The 20,477-nt window shown below is 59.6% G+C and overlaps 1 protein-coding gene across 1 annotated transcript; it reads left to right on the top strand.

Annotated features, from left to right (window-relative positions):
• Window positions 1-244: 244 nt before the first annotated feature.
• Window positions 245-18,539, top strand: MMP28 (matrix metallopeptidase 28). The gene is made up of 8 exons (XM_054847555.1): window positions 245-398; window positions 7,847-7,926; window positions 8,602-8,765; window positions 12,626-12,847; window positions 13,498-13,743; window positions 14,175-14,324; window positions 14,865-15,032; window positions 16,178-18,539. Exons 1-8 carry the CDS (start codon window positions 297-299, stop codon window positions 16,570-16,572), a joined length of 1,527 nt encoding a protein of 508 aa, XP_054703530.1. The 5' UTR covers window positions 245-296; the 3' UTR covers window positions 16,573-18,539.
• The last annotated feature ends 1,938 nt before the right edge of the window (window positions 18,540-20,477 follow it).

Here is a 20,477-nt window from a genome sequence, read left to right as displayed (position 1 = left end):
CTGGGAAAGGGGGACGCAGAACGCACAAGGGATGATTTCCCCGTGCCAGACGGCGAAGGAGGCGCCGGGGCTGTGTGAGGAGCAGCGGGGCGGGGGGGAGGGAGCTCCCTGTGCAGGGGGGAGCCCCCGCCGCTCGGGTGCCGCCGGCGGAGCCCAGCCCTCGGCCGGGACTGGGGCTTGGGCGGGCCGGGGCCGCCCCCGGGGCCGGGGCGGGGAGAGGCGAGCGGAGCCGAGCCGAGCCGGGGCCGCGCCGCCCGGTGCGGATCGGTGCGGAGGGGAGCGGAGCGGAGCCGGCAATGGGAGCGCGGGCGGGCGGGGCGCTGCGGGCCGCTCTGGCGCTGGGGCTGCTGGCGGCGGCGCAGCCCGGCCCGGCCGCTCGGCAGCGGCGGGAGGCGGAGGTAGGAGCGGGACCGGGGCACGGCGTGGGGGGGACACACGGACACACAGGACACCGGGGGGGGGGGGGGCCGGGAGCTGCCACCCGCCGTCCTGCACGCGGCCGTCGAGGTGTGTGCGTGCCCCGGGTGTGCCCGTCTGTAGGTGTGTGCCCGTCTGTAGGTGTGTGCCCGTCTGTAGGTGTGTGCCCGAGATGCGTGCGCACCATAGGAGCGTGTCCGCGAGTGCCCACGCGTGTGCGTCCAGGCCGTAGCTGTGTGCCGTGCGTGGCACGGGCGTGTGCCCACGGATGGTGAGGGTGAGCCCCGCGTGCCGCGGGCGTGTGCGTGCCAGCCCCAGCTTTGTGCCCCGTGCCCGCTGGCGGTGCGTCCGTGCCGGAGCCGTGTGCGTGCGTGGCGTGGGATACGGCCGTGCCTGCTGGAGCCGGGCCCGCGCCCTACGTTCGTGGTTGGGGTGCCAAGGTGTGTGCCCGCAGCCGCTGTACGGGGCGGCGTGTCCCTGCGGGTGAGGTGCAGCTGCAAACCCACCCTTCCCAGGGCTCTGACAAGGACAAAAGCCTCGCGCGAGGAAACCTTCCCATCTCCCAGCAGATCAGGATGGGACAAAAGCCGAGCTTTCCCCCCCATCACCTCTGTTTGGATTTCTTCTGTCTGTCCCCGTATCATTGTCACGCCGTGCTGCCGTCCGTTCCTGTTTGTTTTGGGAGGACAAGGTATGAGATTTGGCTGCTGAACAAAGGTTAATGTTGCGGATTTGGTTTTTGTTTGGGCATCCATCCAGTGTATGTTTGCACAGATGCTTGATTTTTAAAACCCCCAGCAAGTCCTGGTGGATTAATTGGGATTTTTCACGTGCTCTAAGATGAAACCTGCACATAAATGCTCAGAGGGTTGTTTTAATGTGCAGGCTTCTTATGCCGGGAGATGCTGTTTCGAAGAGGTGCTTTATACGTGTGCTTGTCCCAGTGTGTACTAACCTCAGCCTGGCCCCTCACGACACCTGGAGAAAAATAAATCTGCAAAATTCTTAATGCTCAGAAAATCAGTGATTTAAAATTCACTTCAGAAGGAAAACCAGGTCATTGGGGGCGAGAGCTTTAAAAGGGCCGATCTGACTTTTGATTCCTCAGCGGTGACTTCTGCAAACTTCTCCCTTGAGGCCTCAGAGCAAGTCCTGGGACTGCGGCAGATCCCAGGCGAGAGGTGCCGGGCGAGTGACTTTCCTGTCTCCCTGCCTCAGTTTCCCCAGTGCGATGTGCTGCGCTGGCCAGGCACTTTGGGACGATATGTACAATGGAAATGTGTAGAGACTGGGGTAAGAAAGCTTGCCTAAATAAACCGAGCAGTTAATTTGGCTTTTAAGAGGAAGCCAAAATTCTCACATAACATCAAATAGTTCTAGTTACTTGTGGCTTTCAGACCACTGCCAGGCTTTGCTTCTAAAACTTTTTTTATTGCTTTTAAAATAACCAAAGTTAGCAACGATGGGTTGTGCAAACTTAGATGCAGAAGTCTGAGAAAATGTCCTGTTGTGTTATTTTCCTAGCTTGTGCCCTTGTTTTCACTGCATTTGTATCAATTGCAGCTCCAAAAAAAAAAAAAAGAAAAGAAAAAGAAGGAAAGTTTGGAAATTTAATTTGAAACATTTGTACGTTAAATCATCTTCTTATCTACAGGCTCCAGATAGGAGAAGATCTGATGCTAGATCGCACGTAGTTTGGCAGACCTGGTTTCTGGCTGGGTTGTGCTCAGGACAGCAGCGGGGTGTGTGGTAATGCCCGAGTCTGATCCTGGGGGATTGTGTAAAATACATGGCACACGAGACCTCGCCCCGTGCTGGGGGTGAAGAGCGTGGCCGAGCGCTGGTGATGCCAAGGACAAAGGACAATAAAGTCCCTGTAGTGATTTGTGTGAGAAGCTACAGGTCTGCTGCGATGGGAAGGAAAAATTGATTAGAAAGTGGAGAAAAGCAAGGAATGGAAATGGAGAGCGAGACTAAGGGACCAAGACATTCTCATTTCGTTCTTTTTTTTTTAAATTCTTTTTTTTTCAAATTCTTTTTTTTTCCTATCCTGCCCTTCCTCTCCCTCTCTTGCAGTGGCCTCTGACTTTCTCCCCTCGGAAACGCAAGGGCTCGCATTTAGCATCGGCTGTGAGCTGTGTTTGTGCTGAGAAATGCTCCAGTGTCCGGATGAGCTCCTTTGCGGAGCAGGCAGCCAGTTGGGATGCTGGATGGTGAGCACAGCCTGGCCGGAGCGAGGGTCTCTGGGTACCAGCCAGCACATTGTGGGGGCTCAGGGGTCAGCTGGGATCCCGGGGTGCTCCCAGGGCACCCCCACATTTTCCCTCTGATTGAAAGAAGAGGAAGAAACCCTTCCTGGGAAAAATTCCTGCTGTTGAGCCTCAGCATGGCAATGCGAGGAGCCGGGGGGAGAGGAGGAGGAATTACTGAGGTGCCGTCACCCCTGCGAGGCACCGCTGGGCTCGGCGCGGCTGGGGAGAGCGAGTAAAACCCGTGAGATCATGGCCCTGCGTCGCTGCCGATAGTGGGGCTGTGGCAAACGGTTCCAAGGCACCCCGCGGTTCTCCGGTGTGATTAACAGCCCCATGAGTCACTGCAGCGTGAACAGCCCCGCTTTCTTCCCAGCTCTCCCCCCAAAACAATCCCCCCTTGTTACTGCGAATAACGCCCGCCAGGCAAGGGGCCGGCGGCTGCTGGGAGTGGGCAGGTCGCCTTCCCCCCCGGTTCCCATCCCAATGGAGGGCGAAAACCAAGCGTCTTGTTTCCTTTCTCTCCTTAGACATGAAAGCACAACCAGTCTGCGTGACCGAACTGGTTTGTCAGCTGCTCCGGTATTCGCAGGGGAAGGTTTGGCCAAGCGCGGTGTTTTCCCTTGTTTTCCCGAGTGCTTTTGGGTCGCGTTCGGATAGCTTCGGTGCTGCCGGAGCTGTGGCTGGGGGTACAGCCCGTCGCTACCCCGGGCGTGGGGTGCCTGGCGTGCAGGGGTGAATTGCAGTGATTGCTGATGAGATATTCCTGAATTTAACACACAAACAAGCTGAGTGATCCGCCAGCCCCGCAGGCAGACGCCACCAAGCCCAGTGCATTTCATGGCATTTGTTTCCTTTCAAGTGATGCGGTATTTATTTTTCCTGCCCCGTAGCATCCCTCCTGTCCAGGCAGACGGGGAGGCAGGGAGCTAGCTCCGGTTCAGCATCCCGAAGATCTGGGTTACTGAAACCAGGAGGGGTTTTGGTTAGACCTGCTGCAGTCCTGGCCCGCTGCCTCTGCTTCTCAGCTCCAGAACATCAAGTGTGAAAACTGAAGGAGCTTAAAAGACGCTGGGCACGGTATTTCCCCAGCTCCACATCTTCAGTGGCAAGTAGATAATTTCCAGCTAAAGTAGATTTTCGGGGGGGGGGTAGGTGGGAGAGGAGATTCCTTCAGGACCGGATTAGGCACCCTGGGGAGCATCACAGCAATGAGACGGGGCTTGGGGTTTTAATCACCCTCTGTTATTAACGTACAGAATTAGCTTGACATTTTGCCGTCTTTTCAGCGGGAGGACAACCAAGCTCTGTACTTGCTAATCTCCCTTCTTGTGTGTCTCTGTGTGTCTATATCTATAATATTTATATAGATACTTATACGCACACTTAAACAAAAGAGACACAAGGACTCTGCCTAAGGGTTTGCAACTGCAGGCAGGAATGTGGCTTGGGAGAGCGGAGAGAAAGGAACGTTTTTAAATGCCTTGACATCTTCCGAAGGCAGTGCTCCGGCAGGCAGCGACCCGATGGGCAGGAGGAGCCGCCGTTCCTTCTGCGGCCATGCCAAAACATGCTCATCCTGGGGGTCAGCTCCCCTTGTGTCTGTGCTGCGGGGGAAACTGAGGCTGGAAAGCGGGAGCTGCAGCTTCCCCTGTGTCTGTCTCGGCAGTGAAATGATACAGGATGGAGCCTGGTGCTGCTGGGCGCTGGGGCTGAGGACCCACCTGGGCTGGCTCACTGGGCTGCTGTTGTCTCCTGCTTAAAACCAGAAAGACCTCAGAGGTGCAGCTTGCAGCCGGCGTCCTCTGTGACTGCGGCACGAAACGCCTGCCCGCCCTTCGGCAGGATGGGATCGATTCCCTCCGCTGCTGGGGGCGGACGGGAGAGATGGGGTTTGGATCCAGGCGGAGCAGAAGGGACCACGGTCCATGGGAGCCCAGCGCGAAGCTTCTCTGATACTTAACCGGTGGAAAGGTGCCAGAAGCTGAGTGTCCGGAGGGGAGGGCAGGCAGGACCGGAGCCTGCTGTCTCTGCACTCTTGTTATCCCCGTTTCCAGGGAGGGAGGTCTAATTGTATTTGCTGTTGGCCGTCTTCCACCCGGGATGCCTGCGGTCGAGGGCAAGGTGTTTCCTTGGCTTTAGCTCTTGGCAGAGATGATTTCCAGGGTTGTAACCAGCTCCCCGTCAGAGCCCTGAGATGGGAAGGGCCCCTCCGTCTCCCCCAAACCATCCTCCCGCTGTCCCTGCTGCAGCCTCGAAGGCTTCTCTGCCCCAGCACTGGCTCCCGGGCAGCCGGATATTTCCTCTTCTCCCTCCCTCGTGCAGATGGGGAGCTGGGCATATTTCGTATTAACACTCCCATCTTGGTTTCCTGCTGTTTTTCTTTCCCCATTGTATGGAAGAGAGCATTTCCCCATCTGGGGCAGGAGGGAGGGGGTTTTCCCAGCACTGCCAGGCTTTGTGTTGCCTCTGGTGCCAGCTCCCACCCAGCCCTGCCAGAGCCTGGCTGGTCTCTGGGGGTTGTGCAGGGCACGGGCAGTGCTGGAGGGGATCTTCATTCGGGCACAGGACACCATGGCACGGGGCTCTGGGGTTCCCCTGCCACCCTGAAATGTCTCTGGTCCAGGGGACTTTGTGCTCTGCTGCCTGACCAACGCCTTGCGCAGTGGAGGATCAGCGCATCCCTCTCCCGTAGCTCTGGGTTTCCAGGGCTAGCATCGCCTGGGGCTCACAATAACCGTGTCTAGAAAACAGAACAAAATTTCTCCTGGTGGTTTTGCAGCCCGAGAGCTGGTGCCTGTGTGGGAGAACCTCAACCTGACGCGGGCCAGAAGCTGCAGGGCAAGTGCCGCTTTGGTTGGACTTGCAAAGCTCAAGGAGATCTGCAGAGGAATAATAAAGCCGGTGGCCTGTGTACGTTTGGGTGCTGCTCAAGAGCAGCTGCTCTGGTAGCGGTTGCTTTTTTGCCATGCACCCTGACTTGTCCAGATGGGGTTTCAAGCCTTCGTGAGATCATGGTGGGAAAAAAATATTTTCATGCTTTAAGAATGGGATTGTGTTCGGTTACAGGAGAGGAAACAGCTTCAAGTTGTTGTTTTTCAGATGCTGAGTGAAAAGCAAAATTGTGGTAGAAAAGGTTTAGACTGTGCCATGATTTGAGACCCGGGACTTTCTGTCTGGGTGCTTTGTAGCTCACATTTATCTGCGGTGATGTAACCGCCAGGGATTATCACCCCGCGTCCATATATGTAGCTGATGATTTTCTAATTCTGGAGGAGAACGTTATAAAAACACAACCACAGAGGAAGAGGGCCAGATACCTTCTCCTCTCCAGACTACTCTCTCAGTGCTACCAGGCCTCCCTGCCGCCCCGTCCCCGGGAGGCTCCCCCATCCCTGTATCCTCCTTCCCTGCCTGAGCGTTCCGCGTCGCTGCAGTATTTTGCCTCCGGGTACCCGTGTAAAGTGGGGAGTTACCCCGTACCGCTGGAGAGGTGGCATGTCCAGGGTATACGGTCCACCCCCGGGCAGCGATGTTGCGGCTTCGCCCGGCAGACAAACCGAAGCTCTCTCCTGCCGGCGCGGCTCTTACTCACACCCGATTTATCCTGACTCACCGGGACCGGGTGTGCGGTGTCTGGGTTACTCCGGCCGTGCTCCGGCTTTTACTGCCGCAGCCAGATGCTGCTACAAGATGCTGCTGCCTCCGGCCAAGGTAGGCAGCTGGCAAATGTGTTCGGTGGGAAACACCGCCAAGTTTTTCGGCTGGGGCTGGGTGAAGAGCGTGTCCCGGCAGGAAGCCGTGCCGGTCCTTGCCATGATGCGGTGGGAGGGGGATCCTCCTGGTAGAAGGGGCATAAAGGAGGAGGTCAATTCGGTAGCTGGAGGAGATGAGGTCTGGGAAGGAGGTAGGGAGGGTTTGCAAAGGGGTGAGCAACAGGCAGAGAGCACGTGGCAGCTGCCTGCCCTGCCTGCAGGGAGGTGGCGGGCGCAGCGGGTGACGTGTTTGGGGATGACGTGAAGATGACTGTTAAGGGCAAGCGGAGGGTTTGGGCAGGAGGAGGAGAGGGAGGGGCCCTGCTGCACCCCAGGGCTGCCATATCCAGAAACCGCTCCCGCTCCCCACCAGGTGAGCGGCCAAGCGCGGCCGGCTCGGTGCTGCCCGCGCCCAGGAAGGGATGCTGCCGCCTCTGTGGGGGCACAGTGGGGGTCGAATCGCCCGCCGGAGGTGGATGGTGAGGGGTAGCATCGCGTGCAGGTTTACACCAACCCCCTTCTCTCGGCGCTGAGATGAGCAGGGAGGGAGGAGACTTTAAAAGCCCAAGTATTTCCAGTCCGTGGCATTCCTGGTGCTCAGCCCACCTCTCCTTTGGGATGCTGGAAACGAAGCAGCCACTTTCACTTTTTATTCCTCGTTACTTTAGCTCCCATTCTCTTGCACTGGCAGGATGCTGGGCGGCTCGTTTGTCTCCTGCAGACGTCGCCGCCGGCGGGGAAGGCGGGTGTGGAGCATTCCTGCGATGGTGGCCATTGACTTCTCCGAAAGCTGGGGGCGCAGGCTGGGCAGAGGGAAGCCGCTTATTTTCTTTAACGTGCAATTTATGTGTTGGAGCAAGTTCAGAGCGACAATCTCCGTCCATGTAAATGGCCGATAAGAAGAAGAATGGTTTGGCAGAGCAGATTGCCCCCGGAGCGTCTCCGCTTTGCAGCAGCACATCCTGCCTGAGGATGGGGGGAGGCTGCAGCCTGACCCCGTCTCACCCCACCCTACTCATGTCCACAGCATTTTAGCCTTTATTTTAATCATTGCGTTGAGCCGAGGTGATTAGAGCTGTGGGTTTGGTAGCCTCTGGCTGCGGATGACATGGCAGCGGGGGTTTTTTTGGATCCGTTGATAGCAATGTTTCCTCCTACGCCTCCATCATGTCATGGCCAAAAACCCACGAGCCATCAAAAATGACGGGGAGGAGACACACGTAAACCTGTAGGAGCGCAGGAGGTGCGGCTGCTTGGGGTGCAGAGGTCTCGGGGAAAAAAAATAACGGGGCATTTCTGCACAGCCCTGGGTTTGCTGTGCTGTTTCCCATCGCATCTCCTTCTTTCTCCCCCCCCTCCCAAGCCAACACGTGCAAACGCCTGCCCGTGCTCTGAGCTGCGCCTCTCCCGTGTCTCTTCTTGCAGCTGTTCCTGGAGAAATACGGCTACTTCGGCGAGCTGGGGACCGGCATGCACAGCCCCGCCGAGTTCACGGAGGCGGTGAGGTACGAGCCTTTTATTTAAAACCGCAGCAGAAGTGCAGCAACTCTGGCTGCGTGGGAGCTGCCGGTGCTTGGGGTGGGGGTGTGGGGGGGGTGTCTTTTTGCAGCCGGGGGCTCTCTCTTGCGCGGTCCGATGATAAAGCACAACTGGTCCTTTTTGGAAACGCCGGCCCGTACCCAGCTCCTGCAGCTGGATGCTGGCTGCTGGCAGCCCAGCGCCTCGCTGCGCTGCTTTATTTGCCTTTTATGGCCCGGTGCTCCCCTTACGATAATCTCTGCGGCGAGGCCGAGGTTGGGGACGGCTGGGAGATGTCTGGGGGCCGAGCTGACAGCCCCTGCTCAAACTTCTCCTATCGAGATCGCATCGGCTCTGAGAGCATCCCTGGCCTGACCCTGGGCAAAGTCAAGTGCAAAGTCAACCAACCAGGGTTAAAAACTGGGAAAGGTATTTTTTAGGCTCCCCTGTGTACTTTTGTCCTGTTAGGACATGGCTCACTGGTCAGATGTGGTTGCAGAGGGAAATTCTTCTTGTTTTATCACCTGGATGTGTTCCTCATGGCGGGGCACAAAGCTCGCTGGGCGAAAGCTCTGGCTCAGGTCAAACACCCGGCACAAACACAACCAAAACCCCTGGGGGGGCTCCGGGTGTGGGTGCTGACCTCTCCCTTCCTCTTCCAGAGACTTCCAGCGGGTGACCCACCTCCCGCTCAGCGGGGTCCTGGACGCCCCCACGCTCCATCAGATGGCTCTGCCGCGCTGCGGCACGGGCGACGGGGAGAGCCGCGCTGCCGGGGCACACCGGGCGTCTGCCACCCGGCGCCGCAGGCGCACCACGCAGCACGGTGAGCATCGATGCCGGGGGTCCTGGTGAGGTTTGGGTTTCTGGGGTGCTGGCAGTCCAACTCTTCCATCCCAGCTCCTGGAGATGCGGCTGAGGATGGGAGGCGCAGCCCCGCTGGCACAGCGTCCATCCCAGGACCTGCCTGGGCTTTGCACCACTTTATTTTTAAACCTCTTTATTTTTAGTTGTTCTGTATGGCTTGATGTCAGCAATGAATAGAGATGCAACTCCCCCTCATGGGGAAATTCAGCTCTCTGGGGTGGTTTTACTGCTGTCCAGGGAGCTGGGACATCTCCCAAGGAGCTATCAGGTCACCGTGGCCCCAGGCACGGCCGTGGTGGCATGATCCGGAGGGCAGGGGCAGGCACACAGGGACGTTATCTCCAGGCTCTGCTGAGCTTCGAGACGTCTAATGTGTGTTAGTCACCCCGCAGTAACTGCAAAACCTGCTGGTGCTGGGCTGCCTGGCCACGGGGAGTTGTTTGACCCACATTAAGGAGTTTAACTCTGCTCCGAGCAACCTCTCTTGCTCCTCTGTGTCCAGGACTGGGCCTCTTGTCTCTCATGAGCTGCCTCTTGGGCTTGTGGGTGAGTAACTGGATTCCTAGAGAGCAAGAGGGCTGGAACCAGCTGCGCTTAGGACATGGGAAAAATGAAGGCGAGATTAGGAAAAGGCTCTGTGCCATGTCAGGCTGTCTCTGCATCTGGCAGGGCTGGCGATGGACGGCCCCGGGAGACAGCCCGCTCATCCCCCTCCTCCCTCTGACTTTCCTTCCAAACCCTGACACGATGCATCGCCCCTGCAGGCGCCAGCCCGGGCAGAGGGTCTGCCGTGCCCCGGACAGGAGGGTGACGAGGCAGAGCCGGGACCGGCGTGCAGCAGGAGACGGGCGAACAGAAGCAGCCTGTGCCCTGCGGTGGCAAGAGACGCCCGGCAGCCCCAAGCCCAGGCAGGGAAGGGCTCCGCGCGGTGCCGGTTATTGCTCCGGCGATCTGGTGCCGGCAGATCCCCTGCGGCGGCGAGCCGGGGTGCAGCCGGCGGCAGCGCCAGCAGGCAGCGGGGATGGGAGCAGCGCCATACCCGTGCCCACGGGCTGCGGGGGAAGGAGAGGGTGCCCGCACGGCTGGCGGCACCGGCCAGGAAGGCCGCAGGCTTTGTGCTAAGTTGGCTGTTGATCCTACTTGAAGCAGGAAGCCGCCGCAGCTGAGCCAGCAAAGTGCTTTGTTATCCACCCCTCTCCCAGCAGGACCTTCGCCGGCAGCCGCCGTGTCCGTCATCCCACCAGCTTCAGGCAACACTCGCACCCCGGCGTGCGGGCAAAAGCCGGCCCCGGTTAGCTTCGGCTCCCAGCTGGGTCGGCCCGGCAGCGGTGGCCCGCGCGGGGCTGGGGAGGGCGTCCGTCCCTTCGGCGGCTCCAGGGCTCGGTCCCAGCCCAGCGGTGGAGATTGGGTCCCTGCGTGGGACGGGGTCCAGCACGTCCACCCCGCTCTGTGCCTCTAAACAAAACTTCCCCTCTGCAGACGAAGCCCAAGGCTTTCTGCTCTCCGGGGAGGTTTGGGGACAGGTCCTGTTTGCCTCCAGAAGGGGACCGGGTTTGGAAATCAGTCTGCAGTGGAGGGCGCTGGGAAGAGGACTTTCTTCTAGCTGCCTTGCTGGGCTTTACAGGCACCAGAGCTGGCCGGGAGCTCTGCTGTCCTCGGCCAGACGGCATGTTGGGCAGCCGGCGTCCTGCATTTCCCCTCAGGGAACTCCCTGCCTGCGATTGTCCCGGGCTCCCAGCCCTCCTCTTCCCGAGAGCCGGCCACGTTCGCCTGGCCCAGCCCTGCCTGCTGGTGCCATCCGTCTGCGGGGAGATGCTCTGCTCCCGCGGAGGGAAGGGCAGGATGCCGGGGCCTCACCTTAGGGCCGCAGCCGCCCACGCGGGTTATTTAGTCTCTGACCACGCAGGGTTTGTCCTGGGTACTGGCAAGCGCAGCCGTGTCCCTTTTGAGTTGGAGGCTGTTGTTGCACTGGGGAGCAGGGGGGGCTGGTTCTGCCCCGGGAGGGCGACCGGCTGGCCCGGAGCCTCCCGTGCCGTGGGCTGCTCAGAAACTGAGGGGAAGGAAAGCAGAGCTGGTGGGGCTTGTCCCTGTGGCCGGGGAGGGTGAGCTGGGACGGGACGTCTGCCAGCTTTGCTGAGCAGCTTGGCTCAGACCCACGACAGCGAGCCCCGGCGTGCTGCCGGCTCCGTTCCCCGTGTTTCCCCGCACATCTGGAGCAGGCGCTGGAGGTCTGTTGCTGCTCCCACGCCTCGGCACCGGCTCTGGCACCTGCATCTTCCCAGAGCAGCCCCACAGCTTCTCTCTTGCTCCTGGACACCCCCGGCCAGGTGTAATCGTGGGGTCCCGGGGTCCCCACAGCTGCCGAGGGCACTGGAGGAGGAGGAGGGGGCTGTGATGCTGCACGGCGGCTGTGGGAACTCACATCTTTGCACCGCTGCATGGTGGGAGGAGGGTGGAGACCTTAGGGGGATCTCACGGGCTTGTCCTCTTCATCATTGTCACCCCCAGTGGCATGGGGGCTGTGTCTCCCCTGAAAGGACAGAGCTTTTAAGGAAGCCATGGGCAGTAAGATCCTTGGTGACGGTAAAACGATGCTTTTGGAATGAATGGTGAGCAGTGGTTTGTCCCTGGCTGGGGTATCCCCAGCTGGGCTTCCAGGCAACATCTTCTGCAGGTAGAAATGGCCAGGGTGCCCTTAAAAACGGTGAAAACCCAGCCCTGACCACTGAGGAGATGGCCTCCTTTCCTGGCCTCGGCTCAGTATCTGCTGTGTTCAAATTACTCGTACGGTGGGGGAAGAAAAGAGATCCCCTTAAAAAAAGACAAGGCTGGGACTCGGGGAGGGAGTTCAGGGGAGACAGGGAGGGTCCCCCTCTCACCAAGGGAGCTTTGGGTGCTGGGGAGTCCCAGCCCTGCACACACACATCCTGTTGCCCCCCTGGTTTTGGTGTCCCTGCAGCATCCAGGCTTGGTGGAGAGGGTTGAGGCACCGCAGGGACCAGCCGCAGGGACCAGCCGCAGGGCTCTGCTGCAGCTCCCCCGGTAGAAACAGGCACTGTCCCTCCCCTCCCGCGCTCGCCAGCCAGCTGAATGGAGCCCTGGACATCTCTGGGTCTCTGGGCATGTGATGGAGATCAGCATCATGGTGTTCCGTACCATTCCTTCCCGGGGAGGTGTTTCAAACCCAGCTGCTCTCCCCTTGAGGACTGGCTCTTTTTTCCCTCTAGCTGGTGCCCAGCTCTCAGTAAATCTGCGTAGGCGGGCTGCACTCCTGTATCCCCCCTCCCCGCAGTCCCGTTGTGCCCCCAAGGTGCTGCTGAGAGCCCTTTCCACGCCTTCTGCCTTTGGGCTACTTGTTTTCGGAGGTGGTTTTGCTTCCCCTCCCTGATAGCCAGTCCTTAGGCTGCATCTTCGTCTGGGCGTGAAGTTGGCATCAGGCAGGAGACCTGCAGGTCAGGGACCTGTGCTGGATTTGGCCCTGGAAAGTACGATGAGGCGAGGGGGCGTTCAGACTGGGTGCCCCAGCTTCTTCTCTCCTCAAACAGGTTTTGGCCCCTCTCTTGGGGTTTGGTTGTAGCTCCAGCCTTGGGAATCTCTGAGTGGGGTCTGGTGGTGGCACCTTCAGAGGGACCTCATGGGTCCTGCTGCTGGTACATGGTGCTGAGGCAGCTGGTCAGACACCTGGGTTGACTTTCAGCTTCAGCTTGGGAAAGCCATGGCTTTTCCCAGCACCGGGAAGCTTTCCTCCACCCAAGCAACCCCCAGGTCAAAGAACAAGTCCAAGTCCCCACCGTCATGCTGAGCTTGTCCCTCTTGCAGGCGGGAGGTGGTACAAGCGGCACCTGACCTACCGGGTGGTGAACTGGCCCTCCTACCTGCCGCAGCACGAGGTGCGCCTGGCCGTGAAAGCTGCCTTTGAGCTCTGGAGCAACGTGTCCTCACTGGTGTTTTGGGAGGCGCAGGATGGCCCAGCTGACATCCGCCTGACCTTCTTCCATGGGGACCACAACGATGGACTCAACAACGCCTTCGATGGACCAGGTGCTGGTCGCTTCCCCCTCGTAAGCTTCTCTTTTACAACGTGGGCTCTTCCCCGGCAGGGAGGAGGGCTGGGGCGGCAATGGGCTGGGGGTGCTGGAGGCGAGGCTCTGCCCCGGCAGTCCCTCTAACTGAGAACACTTCCCAGTTTGCACCAGTTTGCTTTCTGATTTGGGGGTCCTCACTCCCAACTCTGCAATGGAGGGACTGCTGGCGAGGCGGTTGAGATGCTCGTTGTAGGATCATGCTGATGGCCTTTGAGGAGCCTTCCCCACCCTGACGGCATCCTCCAAACCTGAGCTCGTTCTTTCCAGATAAGCTGTTCTGCACAGTGCTATCAGGCTTTCTCTCTCCTTGAGCCCTTGCCTGGCATGGGTCACTCTGGTGGCTTCAGTCCCTGGCCCAAGCCTGGGGCAAGAAACCAAACTCATAAACCACAGAGCAGACAACCCCCCGTGCTCAGAAGCAGAAGGCAGAGCAGGTTTGGGCTGCACCCGCTGTGGGAAGCTGCTGTTCTTTCTCAGGAGACCTCCCAAAGAGCTAAAATTGATGCGTATTTAAGCAAACCAGAGCTGCATGTGCCCCCCTGCCCCTCAGCTTGTGGCTGTGGTCCTCTCCTGCCCCACGGTCCCTGATGGCTCTCGTGTCCCCAGGAGGTGCCCTGGCTCACGCCTTCTTCCCGCGGCGCGGAGAAGCCCACTTCGACAGCGCCGAGCGCTGGTCCCTGCGCAGCGGCAAAGGACGCAACCTCTTCGTCGTGGTGGCACATGAGGTTGGCCACACGCTGGGGCTGGAGCACTCCCCCGTCAAGAGTGCCCTGATGTCTCCCTACTACAAGAAGCTCGGCAAGGATTTTGTCCTCAGCTGGGATGACATCTTGGCTATCCAGAACTTGTACGGTGAGCCTGGCTTCCCCGAGCATCCCTTGGTTCCTCCGCGGCTGTTCCGTGAGATGGAGAGGCAGGAGCAGGGATGGGAGCAGGTCCCTGCAAGGGGAGAGGACTACATGCAAGGGACACGGTGGGGATGGGCCCATACCTTTGCGGTTGGGGAGGAGGATGTGGTAGGGCATGTGGGATGGGTACCAGGCCCTCCAGTTGAAGGTTGGACTTGCTGCCCACTTGTTTGCAACCAGGGAAACTGGTGCATGGTTTTTGAGGGTACCGAGGGGTCTTTGCCACCACCATAGAGAGGGGGACAGGAACCACAGTGGGACAAGGAGTGTTTGGAGCCCTGGGACAGATCCCCAGCCCTGTGCTCATGCAGTGCGCTGGGGAAAGCCATTTCCCTGCCCCTTCTCCACAACTCACCACTCCTTCCTCCATCCCAGGGAAGCCCTCCAAGGGCTTGGCCATCCAGCTCCCAGGAAAGGTCTTCACTCACTTCCAGGACTGGAGCACGGACCTTTATGGTGGGGACCGGCAGCAGAGGAGCCTCAGTGCCTATTACTGCCACTCCTTCTTCGATGCCATAACTGCTGGTGAGTGTTCGTTGGTGCAGCCCTCTCCCGAAACATGCGCCCCTACACCTCGCCCCAGTGCTGCAGCAGCCTGTTTCTGCTCTGATAAGCTCCAGCGGTGGGAAGGGGGGGGTTTGGCTGGTCCACAGCCCTGTACGTGCTCCTGAGGCTGGTGGCATCACCAATGCACGTCGCTGCTGCAGAGTGGAGCATCTTGAGGACACAGCGATGGCTTGGTGTATTGGGAGAGGGGAAAACATCCTAAAACTTGGGCCGTGGCAACGCTTATTTGCTGCAGGAGCTCAACCATGAAAGATGAGCCTTGAGAGGGAGCTGTGATCAGCTTTTGTCCTCTCCAGGCTGGAGTGGAGGTGATGAATGATGAAAGCTGAGAGGGTGGCTGGAAAGGCAGAAGGGAGCCTCCAAAACCCGAGCATCCTCGAAGCACCGCGGAGCTGCGCAGGGAGGAGAGGGGAACCGGGGCGTGGTGGCCGGGAGGTGGGACGAGGCTTTTCACCTCTCTCTCCTGTGACCCCCCTCACTCCTCCCTCTGCCCCGCAGACACGGATCACAACCTCTACATCTTCAAGGGCAGCCACTACTGGGTGGTGCCGGCGAGCAGCAATGCCAGCGACCCGCAGCCCCTGCAGACGCGCTGGCCTGGCCTCCCCGCCGGCATCGATGCCTGCGCCTGGTCCCAGCTCAGCCGCAAGTTTTACTTCTTCAAAGGTACGTGAGGCACGGCAGGAGAGCTCCCTCGGGGCTGCCACCGCTCCTGCCTGCTGGTCTGGCTGTCCGGGTCTGGCTGGAGCACCTTCTGCTGCCCATGGCCCCTGTCCCCTCCCGCTGGTCCCGTCCCAGGGCTGAGCTGGGGCATCACTGGGTCCCGCACGTGCAAAATCCCACAGGAGCCGTGGGCTCGGTGCCTACCGTGGATTAACTATGGCTTTGGGCGTATCGCCCCGGCTGCTTGCACCCCACCGTGTGCCTCAGTTTCCCCTTGAACGCATTCAGGAGAGCGGCACTCACCTGTGTTTGAAAAAAAACCCAGATGCATCAAACCATTCGGGGTCTCTGGGAGAAAATGCTCCCCAGAGATGTGTGGCCACAGGGGAGATGAGGTGACCGCGGCATTTTCATGGTGCCCGTGGTCCCCTGCGCCGTGCCAGGGGCTGAGCTGTCACGGGGAGCCGGAACGCCATCCGCAAGCTGCCCGGCGGCACGCTGCAGCCGGACGGGTAGAGGAAGGTCAAACCAGGCAGCTTGGCTGCTGGGGTCAGCCCCAACTTTTAATGGAAACCAGTGGCCGGCTCGTGAGAAAGGGGGCTTTGTTGCTTCGGCTGGATGAGAGCCCAAAGCCCCTCTCCCTCCCCAGCCCTCAGCCGCTCCCTCCCTGCCCAGGGCTGGGTCAGGCCACGGCGTGCGAGCAGAAAGGGGCTTTTGTCTGCCTGCTCTGCGGGGACGGCCGAGCGCTCGGCCCCGGTTGCAATTCCTGCTGCTGCAGTCCTGTTCTTGGTTGTCCCGGCCCTGGAGGGGTCTGTGTCTGTCTGTCTGTCCCGCTCGCTGGGCAGGAACAGGGAGGAGGTTTGCAAAGAAGCAGCATGGGTTAGCGGCCAGCGTGGTGGCCTTGCTCTGTACCTCGCAGTCTCTTTCCGTGTCTTCAAGCCCCTGAGCTACTGTGCCTCAGTTTCCCCCCTCCAGCCTGGTCCATGGGGCAGCCCCGCAGTGGTGCTGGTAGGGTCACCAGTGGCATGGATGTCACGGATGCATGTCTCAGGCTGCCGGGCTGGCCCCGTGGCCGAGTCCTTCCACATCTCCTGGAGCTGGTCCTGTGATGGGGGTGGGCACTAACCCCTCTACCCTGCTCTTCCCAGGTGGCCGATGCTGGCGCTACACGGGCTCCACCCTGGAGGCAGGTTTCCCCCAGAAATGCAGCGCCCGCGGCCTCCCGCGCCACCCCGACACCGCGCTCTACTTCCAGCAGCTCCGGCACCTGGTCCTCTTCAAAGGACCCAAGTACTTCGTGGTGAGCGAGGAGACCCTCGGCGTGGAGCCCTACTACCCCCGCAGCCTGCGGGACTGGGAGGGCTTGCCCCCCGGCACGGCGGGCGCCCTTACCCACCGCGACGGCTTCATCTACTTCTTTCGGGATGACCAGTACTGGCAATTCGACCGGGCGAAGCTGCAAGTGGTGGCCACTGGCAAATGGGCCACCGAGCTGCCCTGGATGGGCTGCTGGGATGCAAACGGTGGGCAGGTCCTCTTCTGAGCAGAGCGTGCTGGGATGAAATGGGGGGGGGTGGGGGGTGCGGAACCCTACCTTGCTTGCAGCTGCCTGGATCCCTCTTTATTTGACTCTGATTCCTGTCCGGGGACGGTTCGGCAGGGACCGGCAGGTTGGGGCTGCCCGTGGCCGGCCGGAGCCGTGGGTCGGTGGAGCGGTGCCCCGGCACAGCAGGGATGCAGCCGGGACGGGGCAGCCATCAGCCCAGGCGGGTCTGCCACAGCCAGGCGGGCTGGAAGCTTTGAGAGACAATATTTTTTTAAAAAAAAAAAAAGACCACAAAGAAAGGTATAAGCCATGGAGACTGCAAACACACCCATTTCTGCAAACTTTCAGAATATCGTTACGCATTTCTTTCAAACCGGGACTGGGGTTTGTTGATGCTTTAGCTGTCGTTTTCCCGTGAGCTGGCAGAGAAGCGCCTCACCATTGCTTGGTTTGGGGCTTGGGATGTTTCCTGGTTAAAACAAAAAAGAAAAGAGGCATTTGGACAAAACTACAGGTCCATGTCGAGCTTTGCCCCCGCTGCATGTGCAGAGCCCCCCCGCTCCCCCCTCCTCCCCGGCCTTGCCCCAGGGATGGAGGGTCAGGACCTGGAGGAGGAGCCCATCGCCTGCTGGCCCCATCCCAGCTCGCGGGTGAGGCACCGGCTGGAGACACCGACACCGTGGGATTTTTGGGGAGAAAGCAGAGGGTTTTGGTGTAGGAACCTCTTTGGGGTGAAGGGGGGGGTACAGCTGGGCTGCTGACTGTGTCGCTGTGGGACGGTGCTGCGCAGCTCGAGGGGAGCGGGAGCACTGCAGCTTGGCTTCCTGATGGCTGCGTGGGTGCTCCGGTGTCTCATAAGGGTTGTGCTCACCTGGCAGCCTTTCTTGTGTGCAAAGTGTCTTGTCCTCTGCTCTGTCTCTGAAAGAGACGGGGTCAACATATTTTTGAGTCCCGTGCCCCTCTGCCACAGCTGAATGAACGGGGTTGACAAATCACTGGGGGAGGAGGGGAAGAGGCGAGGGTGAGCAGGACGGACGGACATGTCCGTGCATGCAGGCTCACGAGGACAGCTCGGCTGCATATTCCTCATTCCTTTCCCAAAGCACGCTCCCCACCTTGAAAGGTTGCTGGCTCCTCTGCACGGAGTCACCCGTCACGTCTGCAACAGGCCGTTGTCTCCCATAGCCGGTGGGGGAGCGTCGGGTCCCCGAGGTTCAGAATCGGTGGCGGCAAGTGCCAGCCGTCGGTGCTGACCAGGACAGGGCTCAACTTTCTTAAAATGTCCTTTGAGTTGAGAGATTTGGGGATTTTCACCATGCCGGGGTTGCACACGGGTGGGCTGCTGCTTCGCTGATCGTTCTCCCAGGACTCGCACCCTGGCGCTGGGTGCCCTGCTTCAGGTCGGGGGCTTCGGCACCGGGCTGCGGCTGGTCCTGCCGTGTTGGGGTGCTGTGCCAGGGTGTTGTGCTGGGGTGCTGTGCCGGGGTGTTGTGCCAGGGTGTTGTGCCGGGGTGCTGTGTTGGGGTGCTGTGCCGGGGTGCCGTGCCGGGGTGCTCTCCCAGTGCCAGCAGCCTCGAGGACTCTTCCCTTCAGCACAGCACCCTCTGCTCGCCATTGCCCACCCTGGACCTTCCCCGCAGAGGAGGCAGGAGCTGGGCTTGCCCCAGGCAGGGCACCAGGGCTGGTACTTCCCAAGGGCTTTTGGTGCTGCCAGATGCCAGCTGAGACGTGGACAGAGAGCCAACGTGAGTGATTCTGTCCATTCTCCGTGGTATTTGTGAGTGAGCCTTTCCTGTGCAGACCAGACATGGGGACTTCATTTGCTCACGGCTTAAAAATCTCAGGGGACTTTCAGTGTTGCCAAAGAGACGGGTCCGCATCATTTTTATTTTGAGTTGAATAATAAGGCAACGCCGCTTGCTGGGGTCCCAAGGGCTTGGAGACCTGATGGCAAATAAAACAAACCTCTGGATATGCGGTGTTGGGATTTCTGCTTGTTTTCATGTCACGCTTTTGTGGTTGTTTTTTTTTTTTTTTAAAGCAAATCTGTTTCCTGAGAGGGCTGTATTTAAGACGCTTGTGTGTGTTTAGGGCTGGGGTGGATATTGCTGAATTCGGCCTCAGCTTTCATGCTTACTGGATCAAACAAGGGGATGGATCCCACTGAAAACTCACTGTATGAAGCACATGATGCTGACAGTGAAGAAAACGTGGAAACTCTCTTCCCTGCTCCATCCCAAATTACTGAGGATTTCTCCACACCTTGGGATGTGTCATTAGGGGGTTTTCCCCAGCGTGGAGGATGAATTCACGCTGATGGGGGCCCTCCAGGTCTCCCCCTTCGCCTCATCCCATCGCGGTGTGTGGAGGTGGGTCCTTGCCTCTCGCGGGACAGGGAGCACCCCGAAATCTTCCCTGCTGCTCCTGTTTGCTTTGCTTCATGCCGCGCCACGCCGGGGCGTCCTGCCTGTGCTGCCCATTGAGCGGGCAGCGTTCTGCCTGCAGGGAGGAGGACCCGCCGGCGGTGCTTGCAGAGGTCAGTCGTGCCTCTGGAGCTGCGTCTCTCCTGCCCCTTGGCTGCTGCCGGCCGTGGGATCCGCAGCGTGATGGGGGGGGTTGATGGGTTGTTGGGGGGGCTGAAGGGGAAGGCTGGTGCTGGATGAGGTCCTGCTGTCAAGCCATCTGCTCTGGGCTCTGAGAAGGGTCAGAAGAGCAGCGTGACTCCGTGTACCGCTTTTTGGAGATGGGAGGATTTATAGGTTCGTCTGTACCCCAGGGGAACTCCACGCCTGCAGCTCTGCAGAGCAGCAGCAGGTCGTTATCCCCTTTCGTGTCCCCTCAGGAGAGAGCTGGGCGTCCCTTCTGCTGTGGGACTGGAGCCGGAGGATGGGACGACCTCAAATTCTCTCCCGTTTTTGGGTTTTCCTTTTCCTCTCTCGCCACGACGTGCTTGCTGGGGCTGGGTGCTGTCGGGATGCCTTGGGGTCACGAGCGATGCTGCCAGGGCTGGGGCTGAGCACGGCATTGCTGGCAGAGATGGGGTGACTGTGCTGCATCACCCACACCCCACAAGTTTGGGAGGGGGGGTCAGAGGAGGTGGACCCACACCCTGAGCCCTGCGATTGGCCCCACTGGGTGCCCTGGCTGAAAATCCTGCGTCACAAGGGTCCTTTTCTGCTGCTGGGCTCCCTGGCAGGGCATGCCAGGCACAGACTCCTCCGGCCAGCCTGCCACACATTCCCCAGCCCGGGGGAATAGCTGGGATTCCTGCATTTCCTCCCCCAAAATGACACGGGCTGATCCAGCCCCGATCTGCAGCGAGCTCTGCAGCGAGCGTCAGCAGCTGGCTCCAGGGAGACAACGGGGTCCCCTGACAGCAAGAAGCCCCCCAAGCTCACGAGAGACTCTGTTCCAGTCCCAAGGGGTGAGCACACCCCTGGTAGATTTGGTTTTTGCAGAAGTACCTGGGTGCTGGGACAGCCCTGGGTTAGGGAGGGAGTCTCCCACATTCCCAGCGGTGCCCACTCACCCCTGTAGTTATTTTCTTAAAGCCCCAGCTCCTGGAGTCACGCCATCCCCAGAGGAGCTCGGGTTTTGCTGAAGACCTTCCTGTCATGGGCAATTTGGGAAGAAGTTTGCAAAGGAGCACAGTGCAAAAAAATCCCCGAAGGTGGGCAGGCAAATAAATTCCCTCATGCTTTTTTTTTTAATTCTTTTTATTTTCATAAAGAGGTTTGGGGGAGAGGATGATGGATTTGTGCTGTGATTTGCAGGTGGAGATGCTACATCTCCTTGGAGCTTGGGCTGAGCCGTGCAAATTGCACGTTGCCAGGCTTCCCTACTCCCACTAATGGGTGGTACGAGCCCTCGAGTGAAGGGGCTCCTGGGGAGGACCTGCTCTG

This window comes from Grus americana, chromosome 19 (genome assembly GCF_028858705.1).
Source record: "Grus americana isolate bGruAme1 chromosome 19, bGruAme1.mat, whole genome shotgun sequence".
NCBI classification, from domain to species: domain Eukaryota; kingdom Metazoa; phylum Chordata; class Aves; order Gruiformes; family Gruidae; genus Grus; species Grus americana.
Note: the sequence above shows the minus strand (reverse complement) of the source record. Positions and strands in the feature narration are given on the sequence as shown.

What these genes read in the sequence shown, in the direction of transcription:
- MMP28 (XM_054847555.1), top strand. Translation starts at nt 297, where the DNA reads ATGGGAGCGCGGGCGGGCGGGGCGCTGCGGGCCGCTCTGGCGCTGGGG. An exon ending in GGCAGCGGCGGGAGGCGGAG is followed by an intron (nt 399 to 7,846) that starts GTAGGAGCGGGA and finishes CTCTTCTTGCAG; the next exon opens with CTGTTCCTGGAGAAATACGG. An exon ending in CAAGTTTTACTTCTTCAAAG is followed by an intron (nt 15,033 to 16,177) that starts GTACGTGAGGCA and finishes TGCTCTTCCCAG; the next exon opens with GTGGCCGATGCTGGCGCTAC.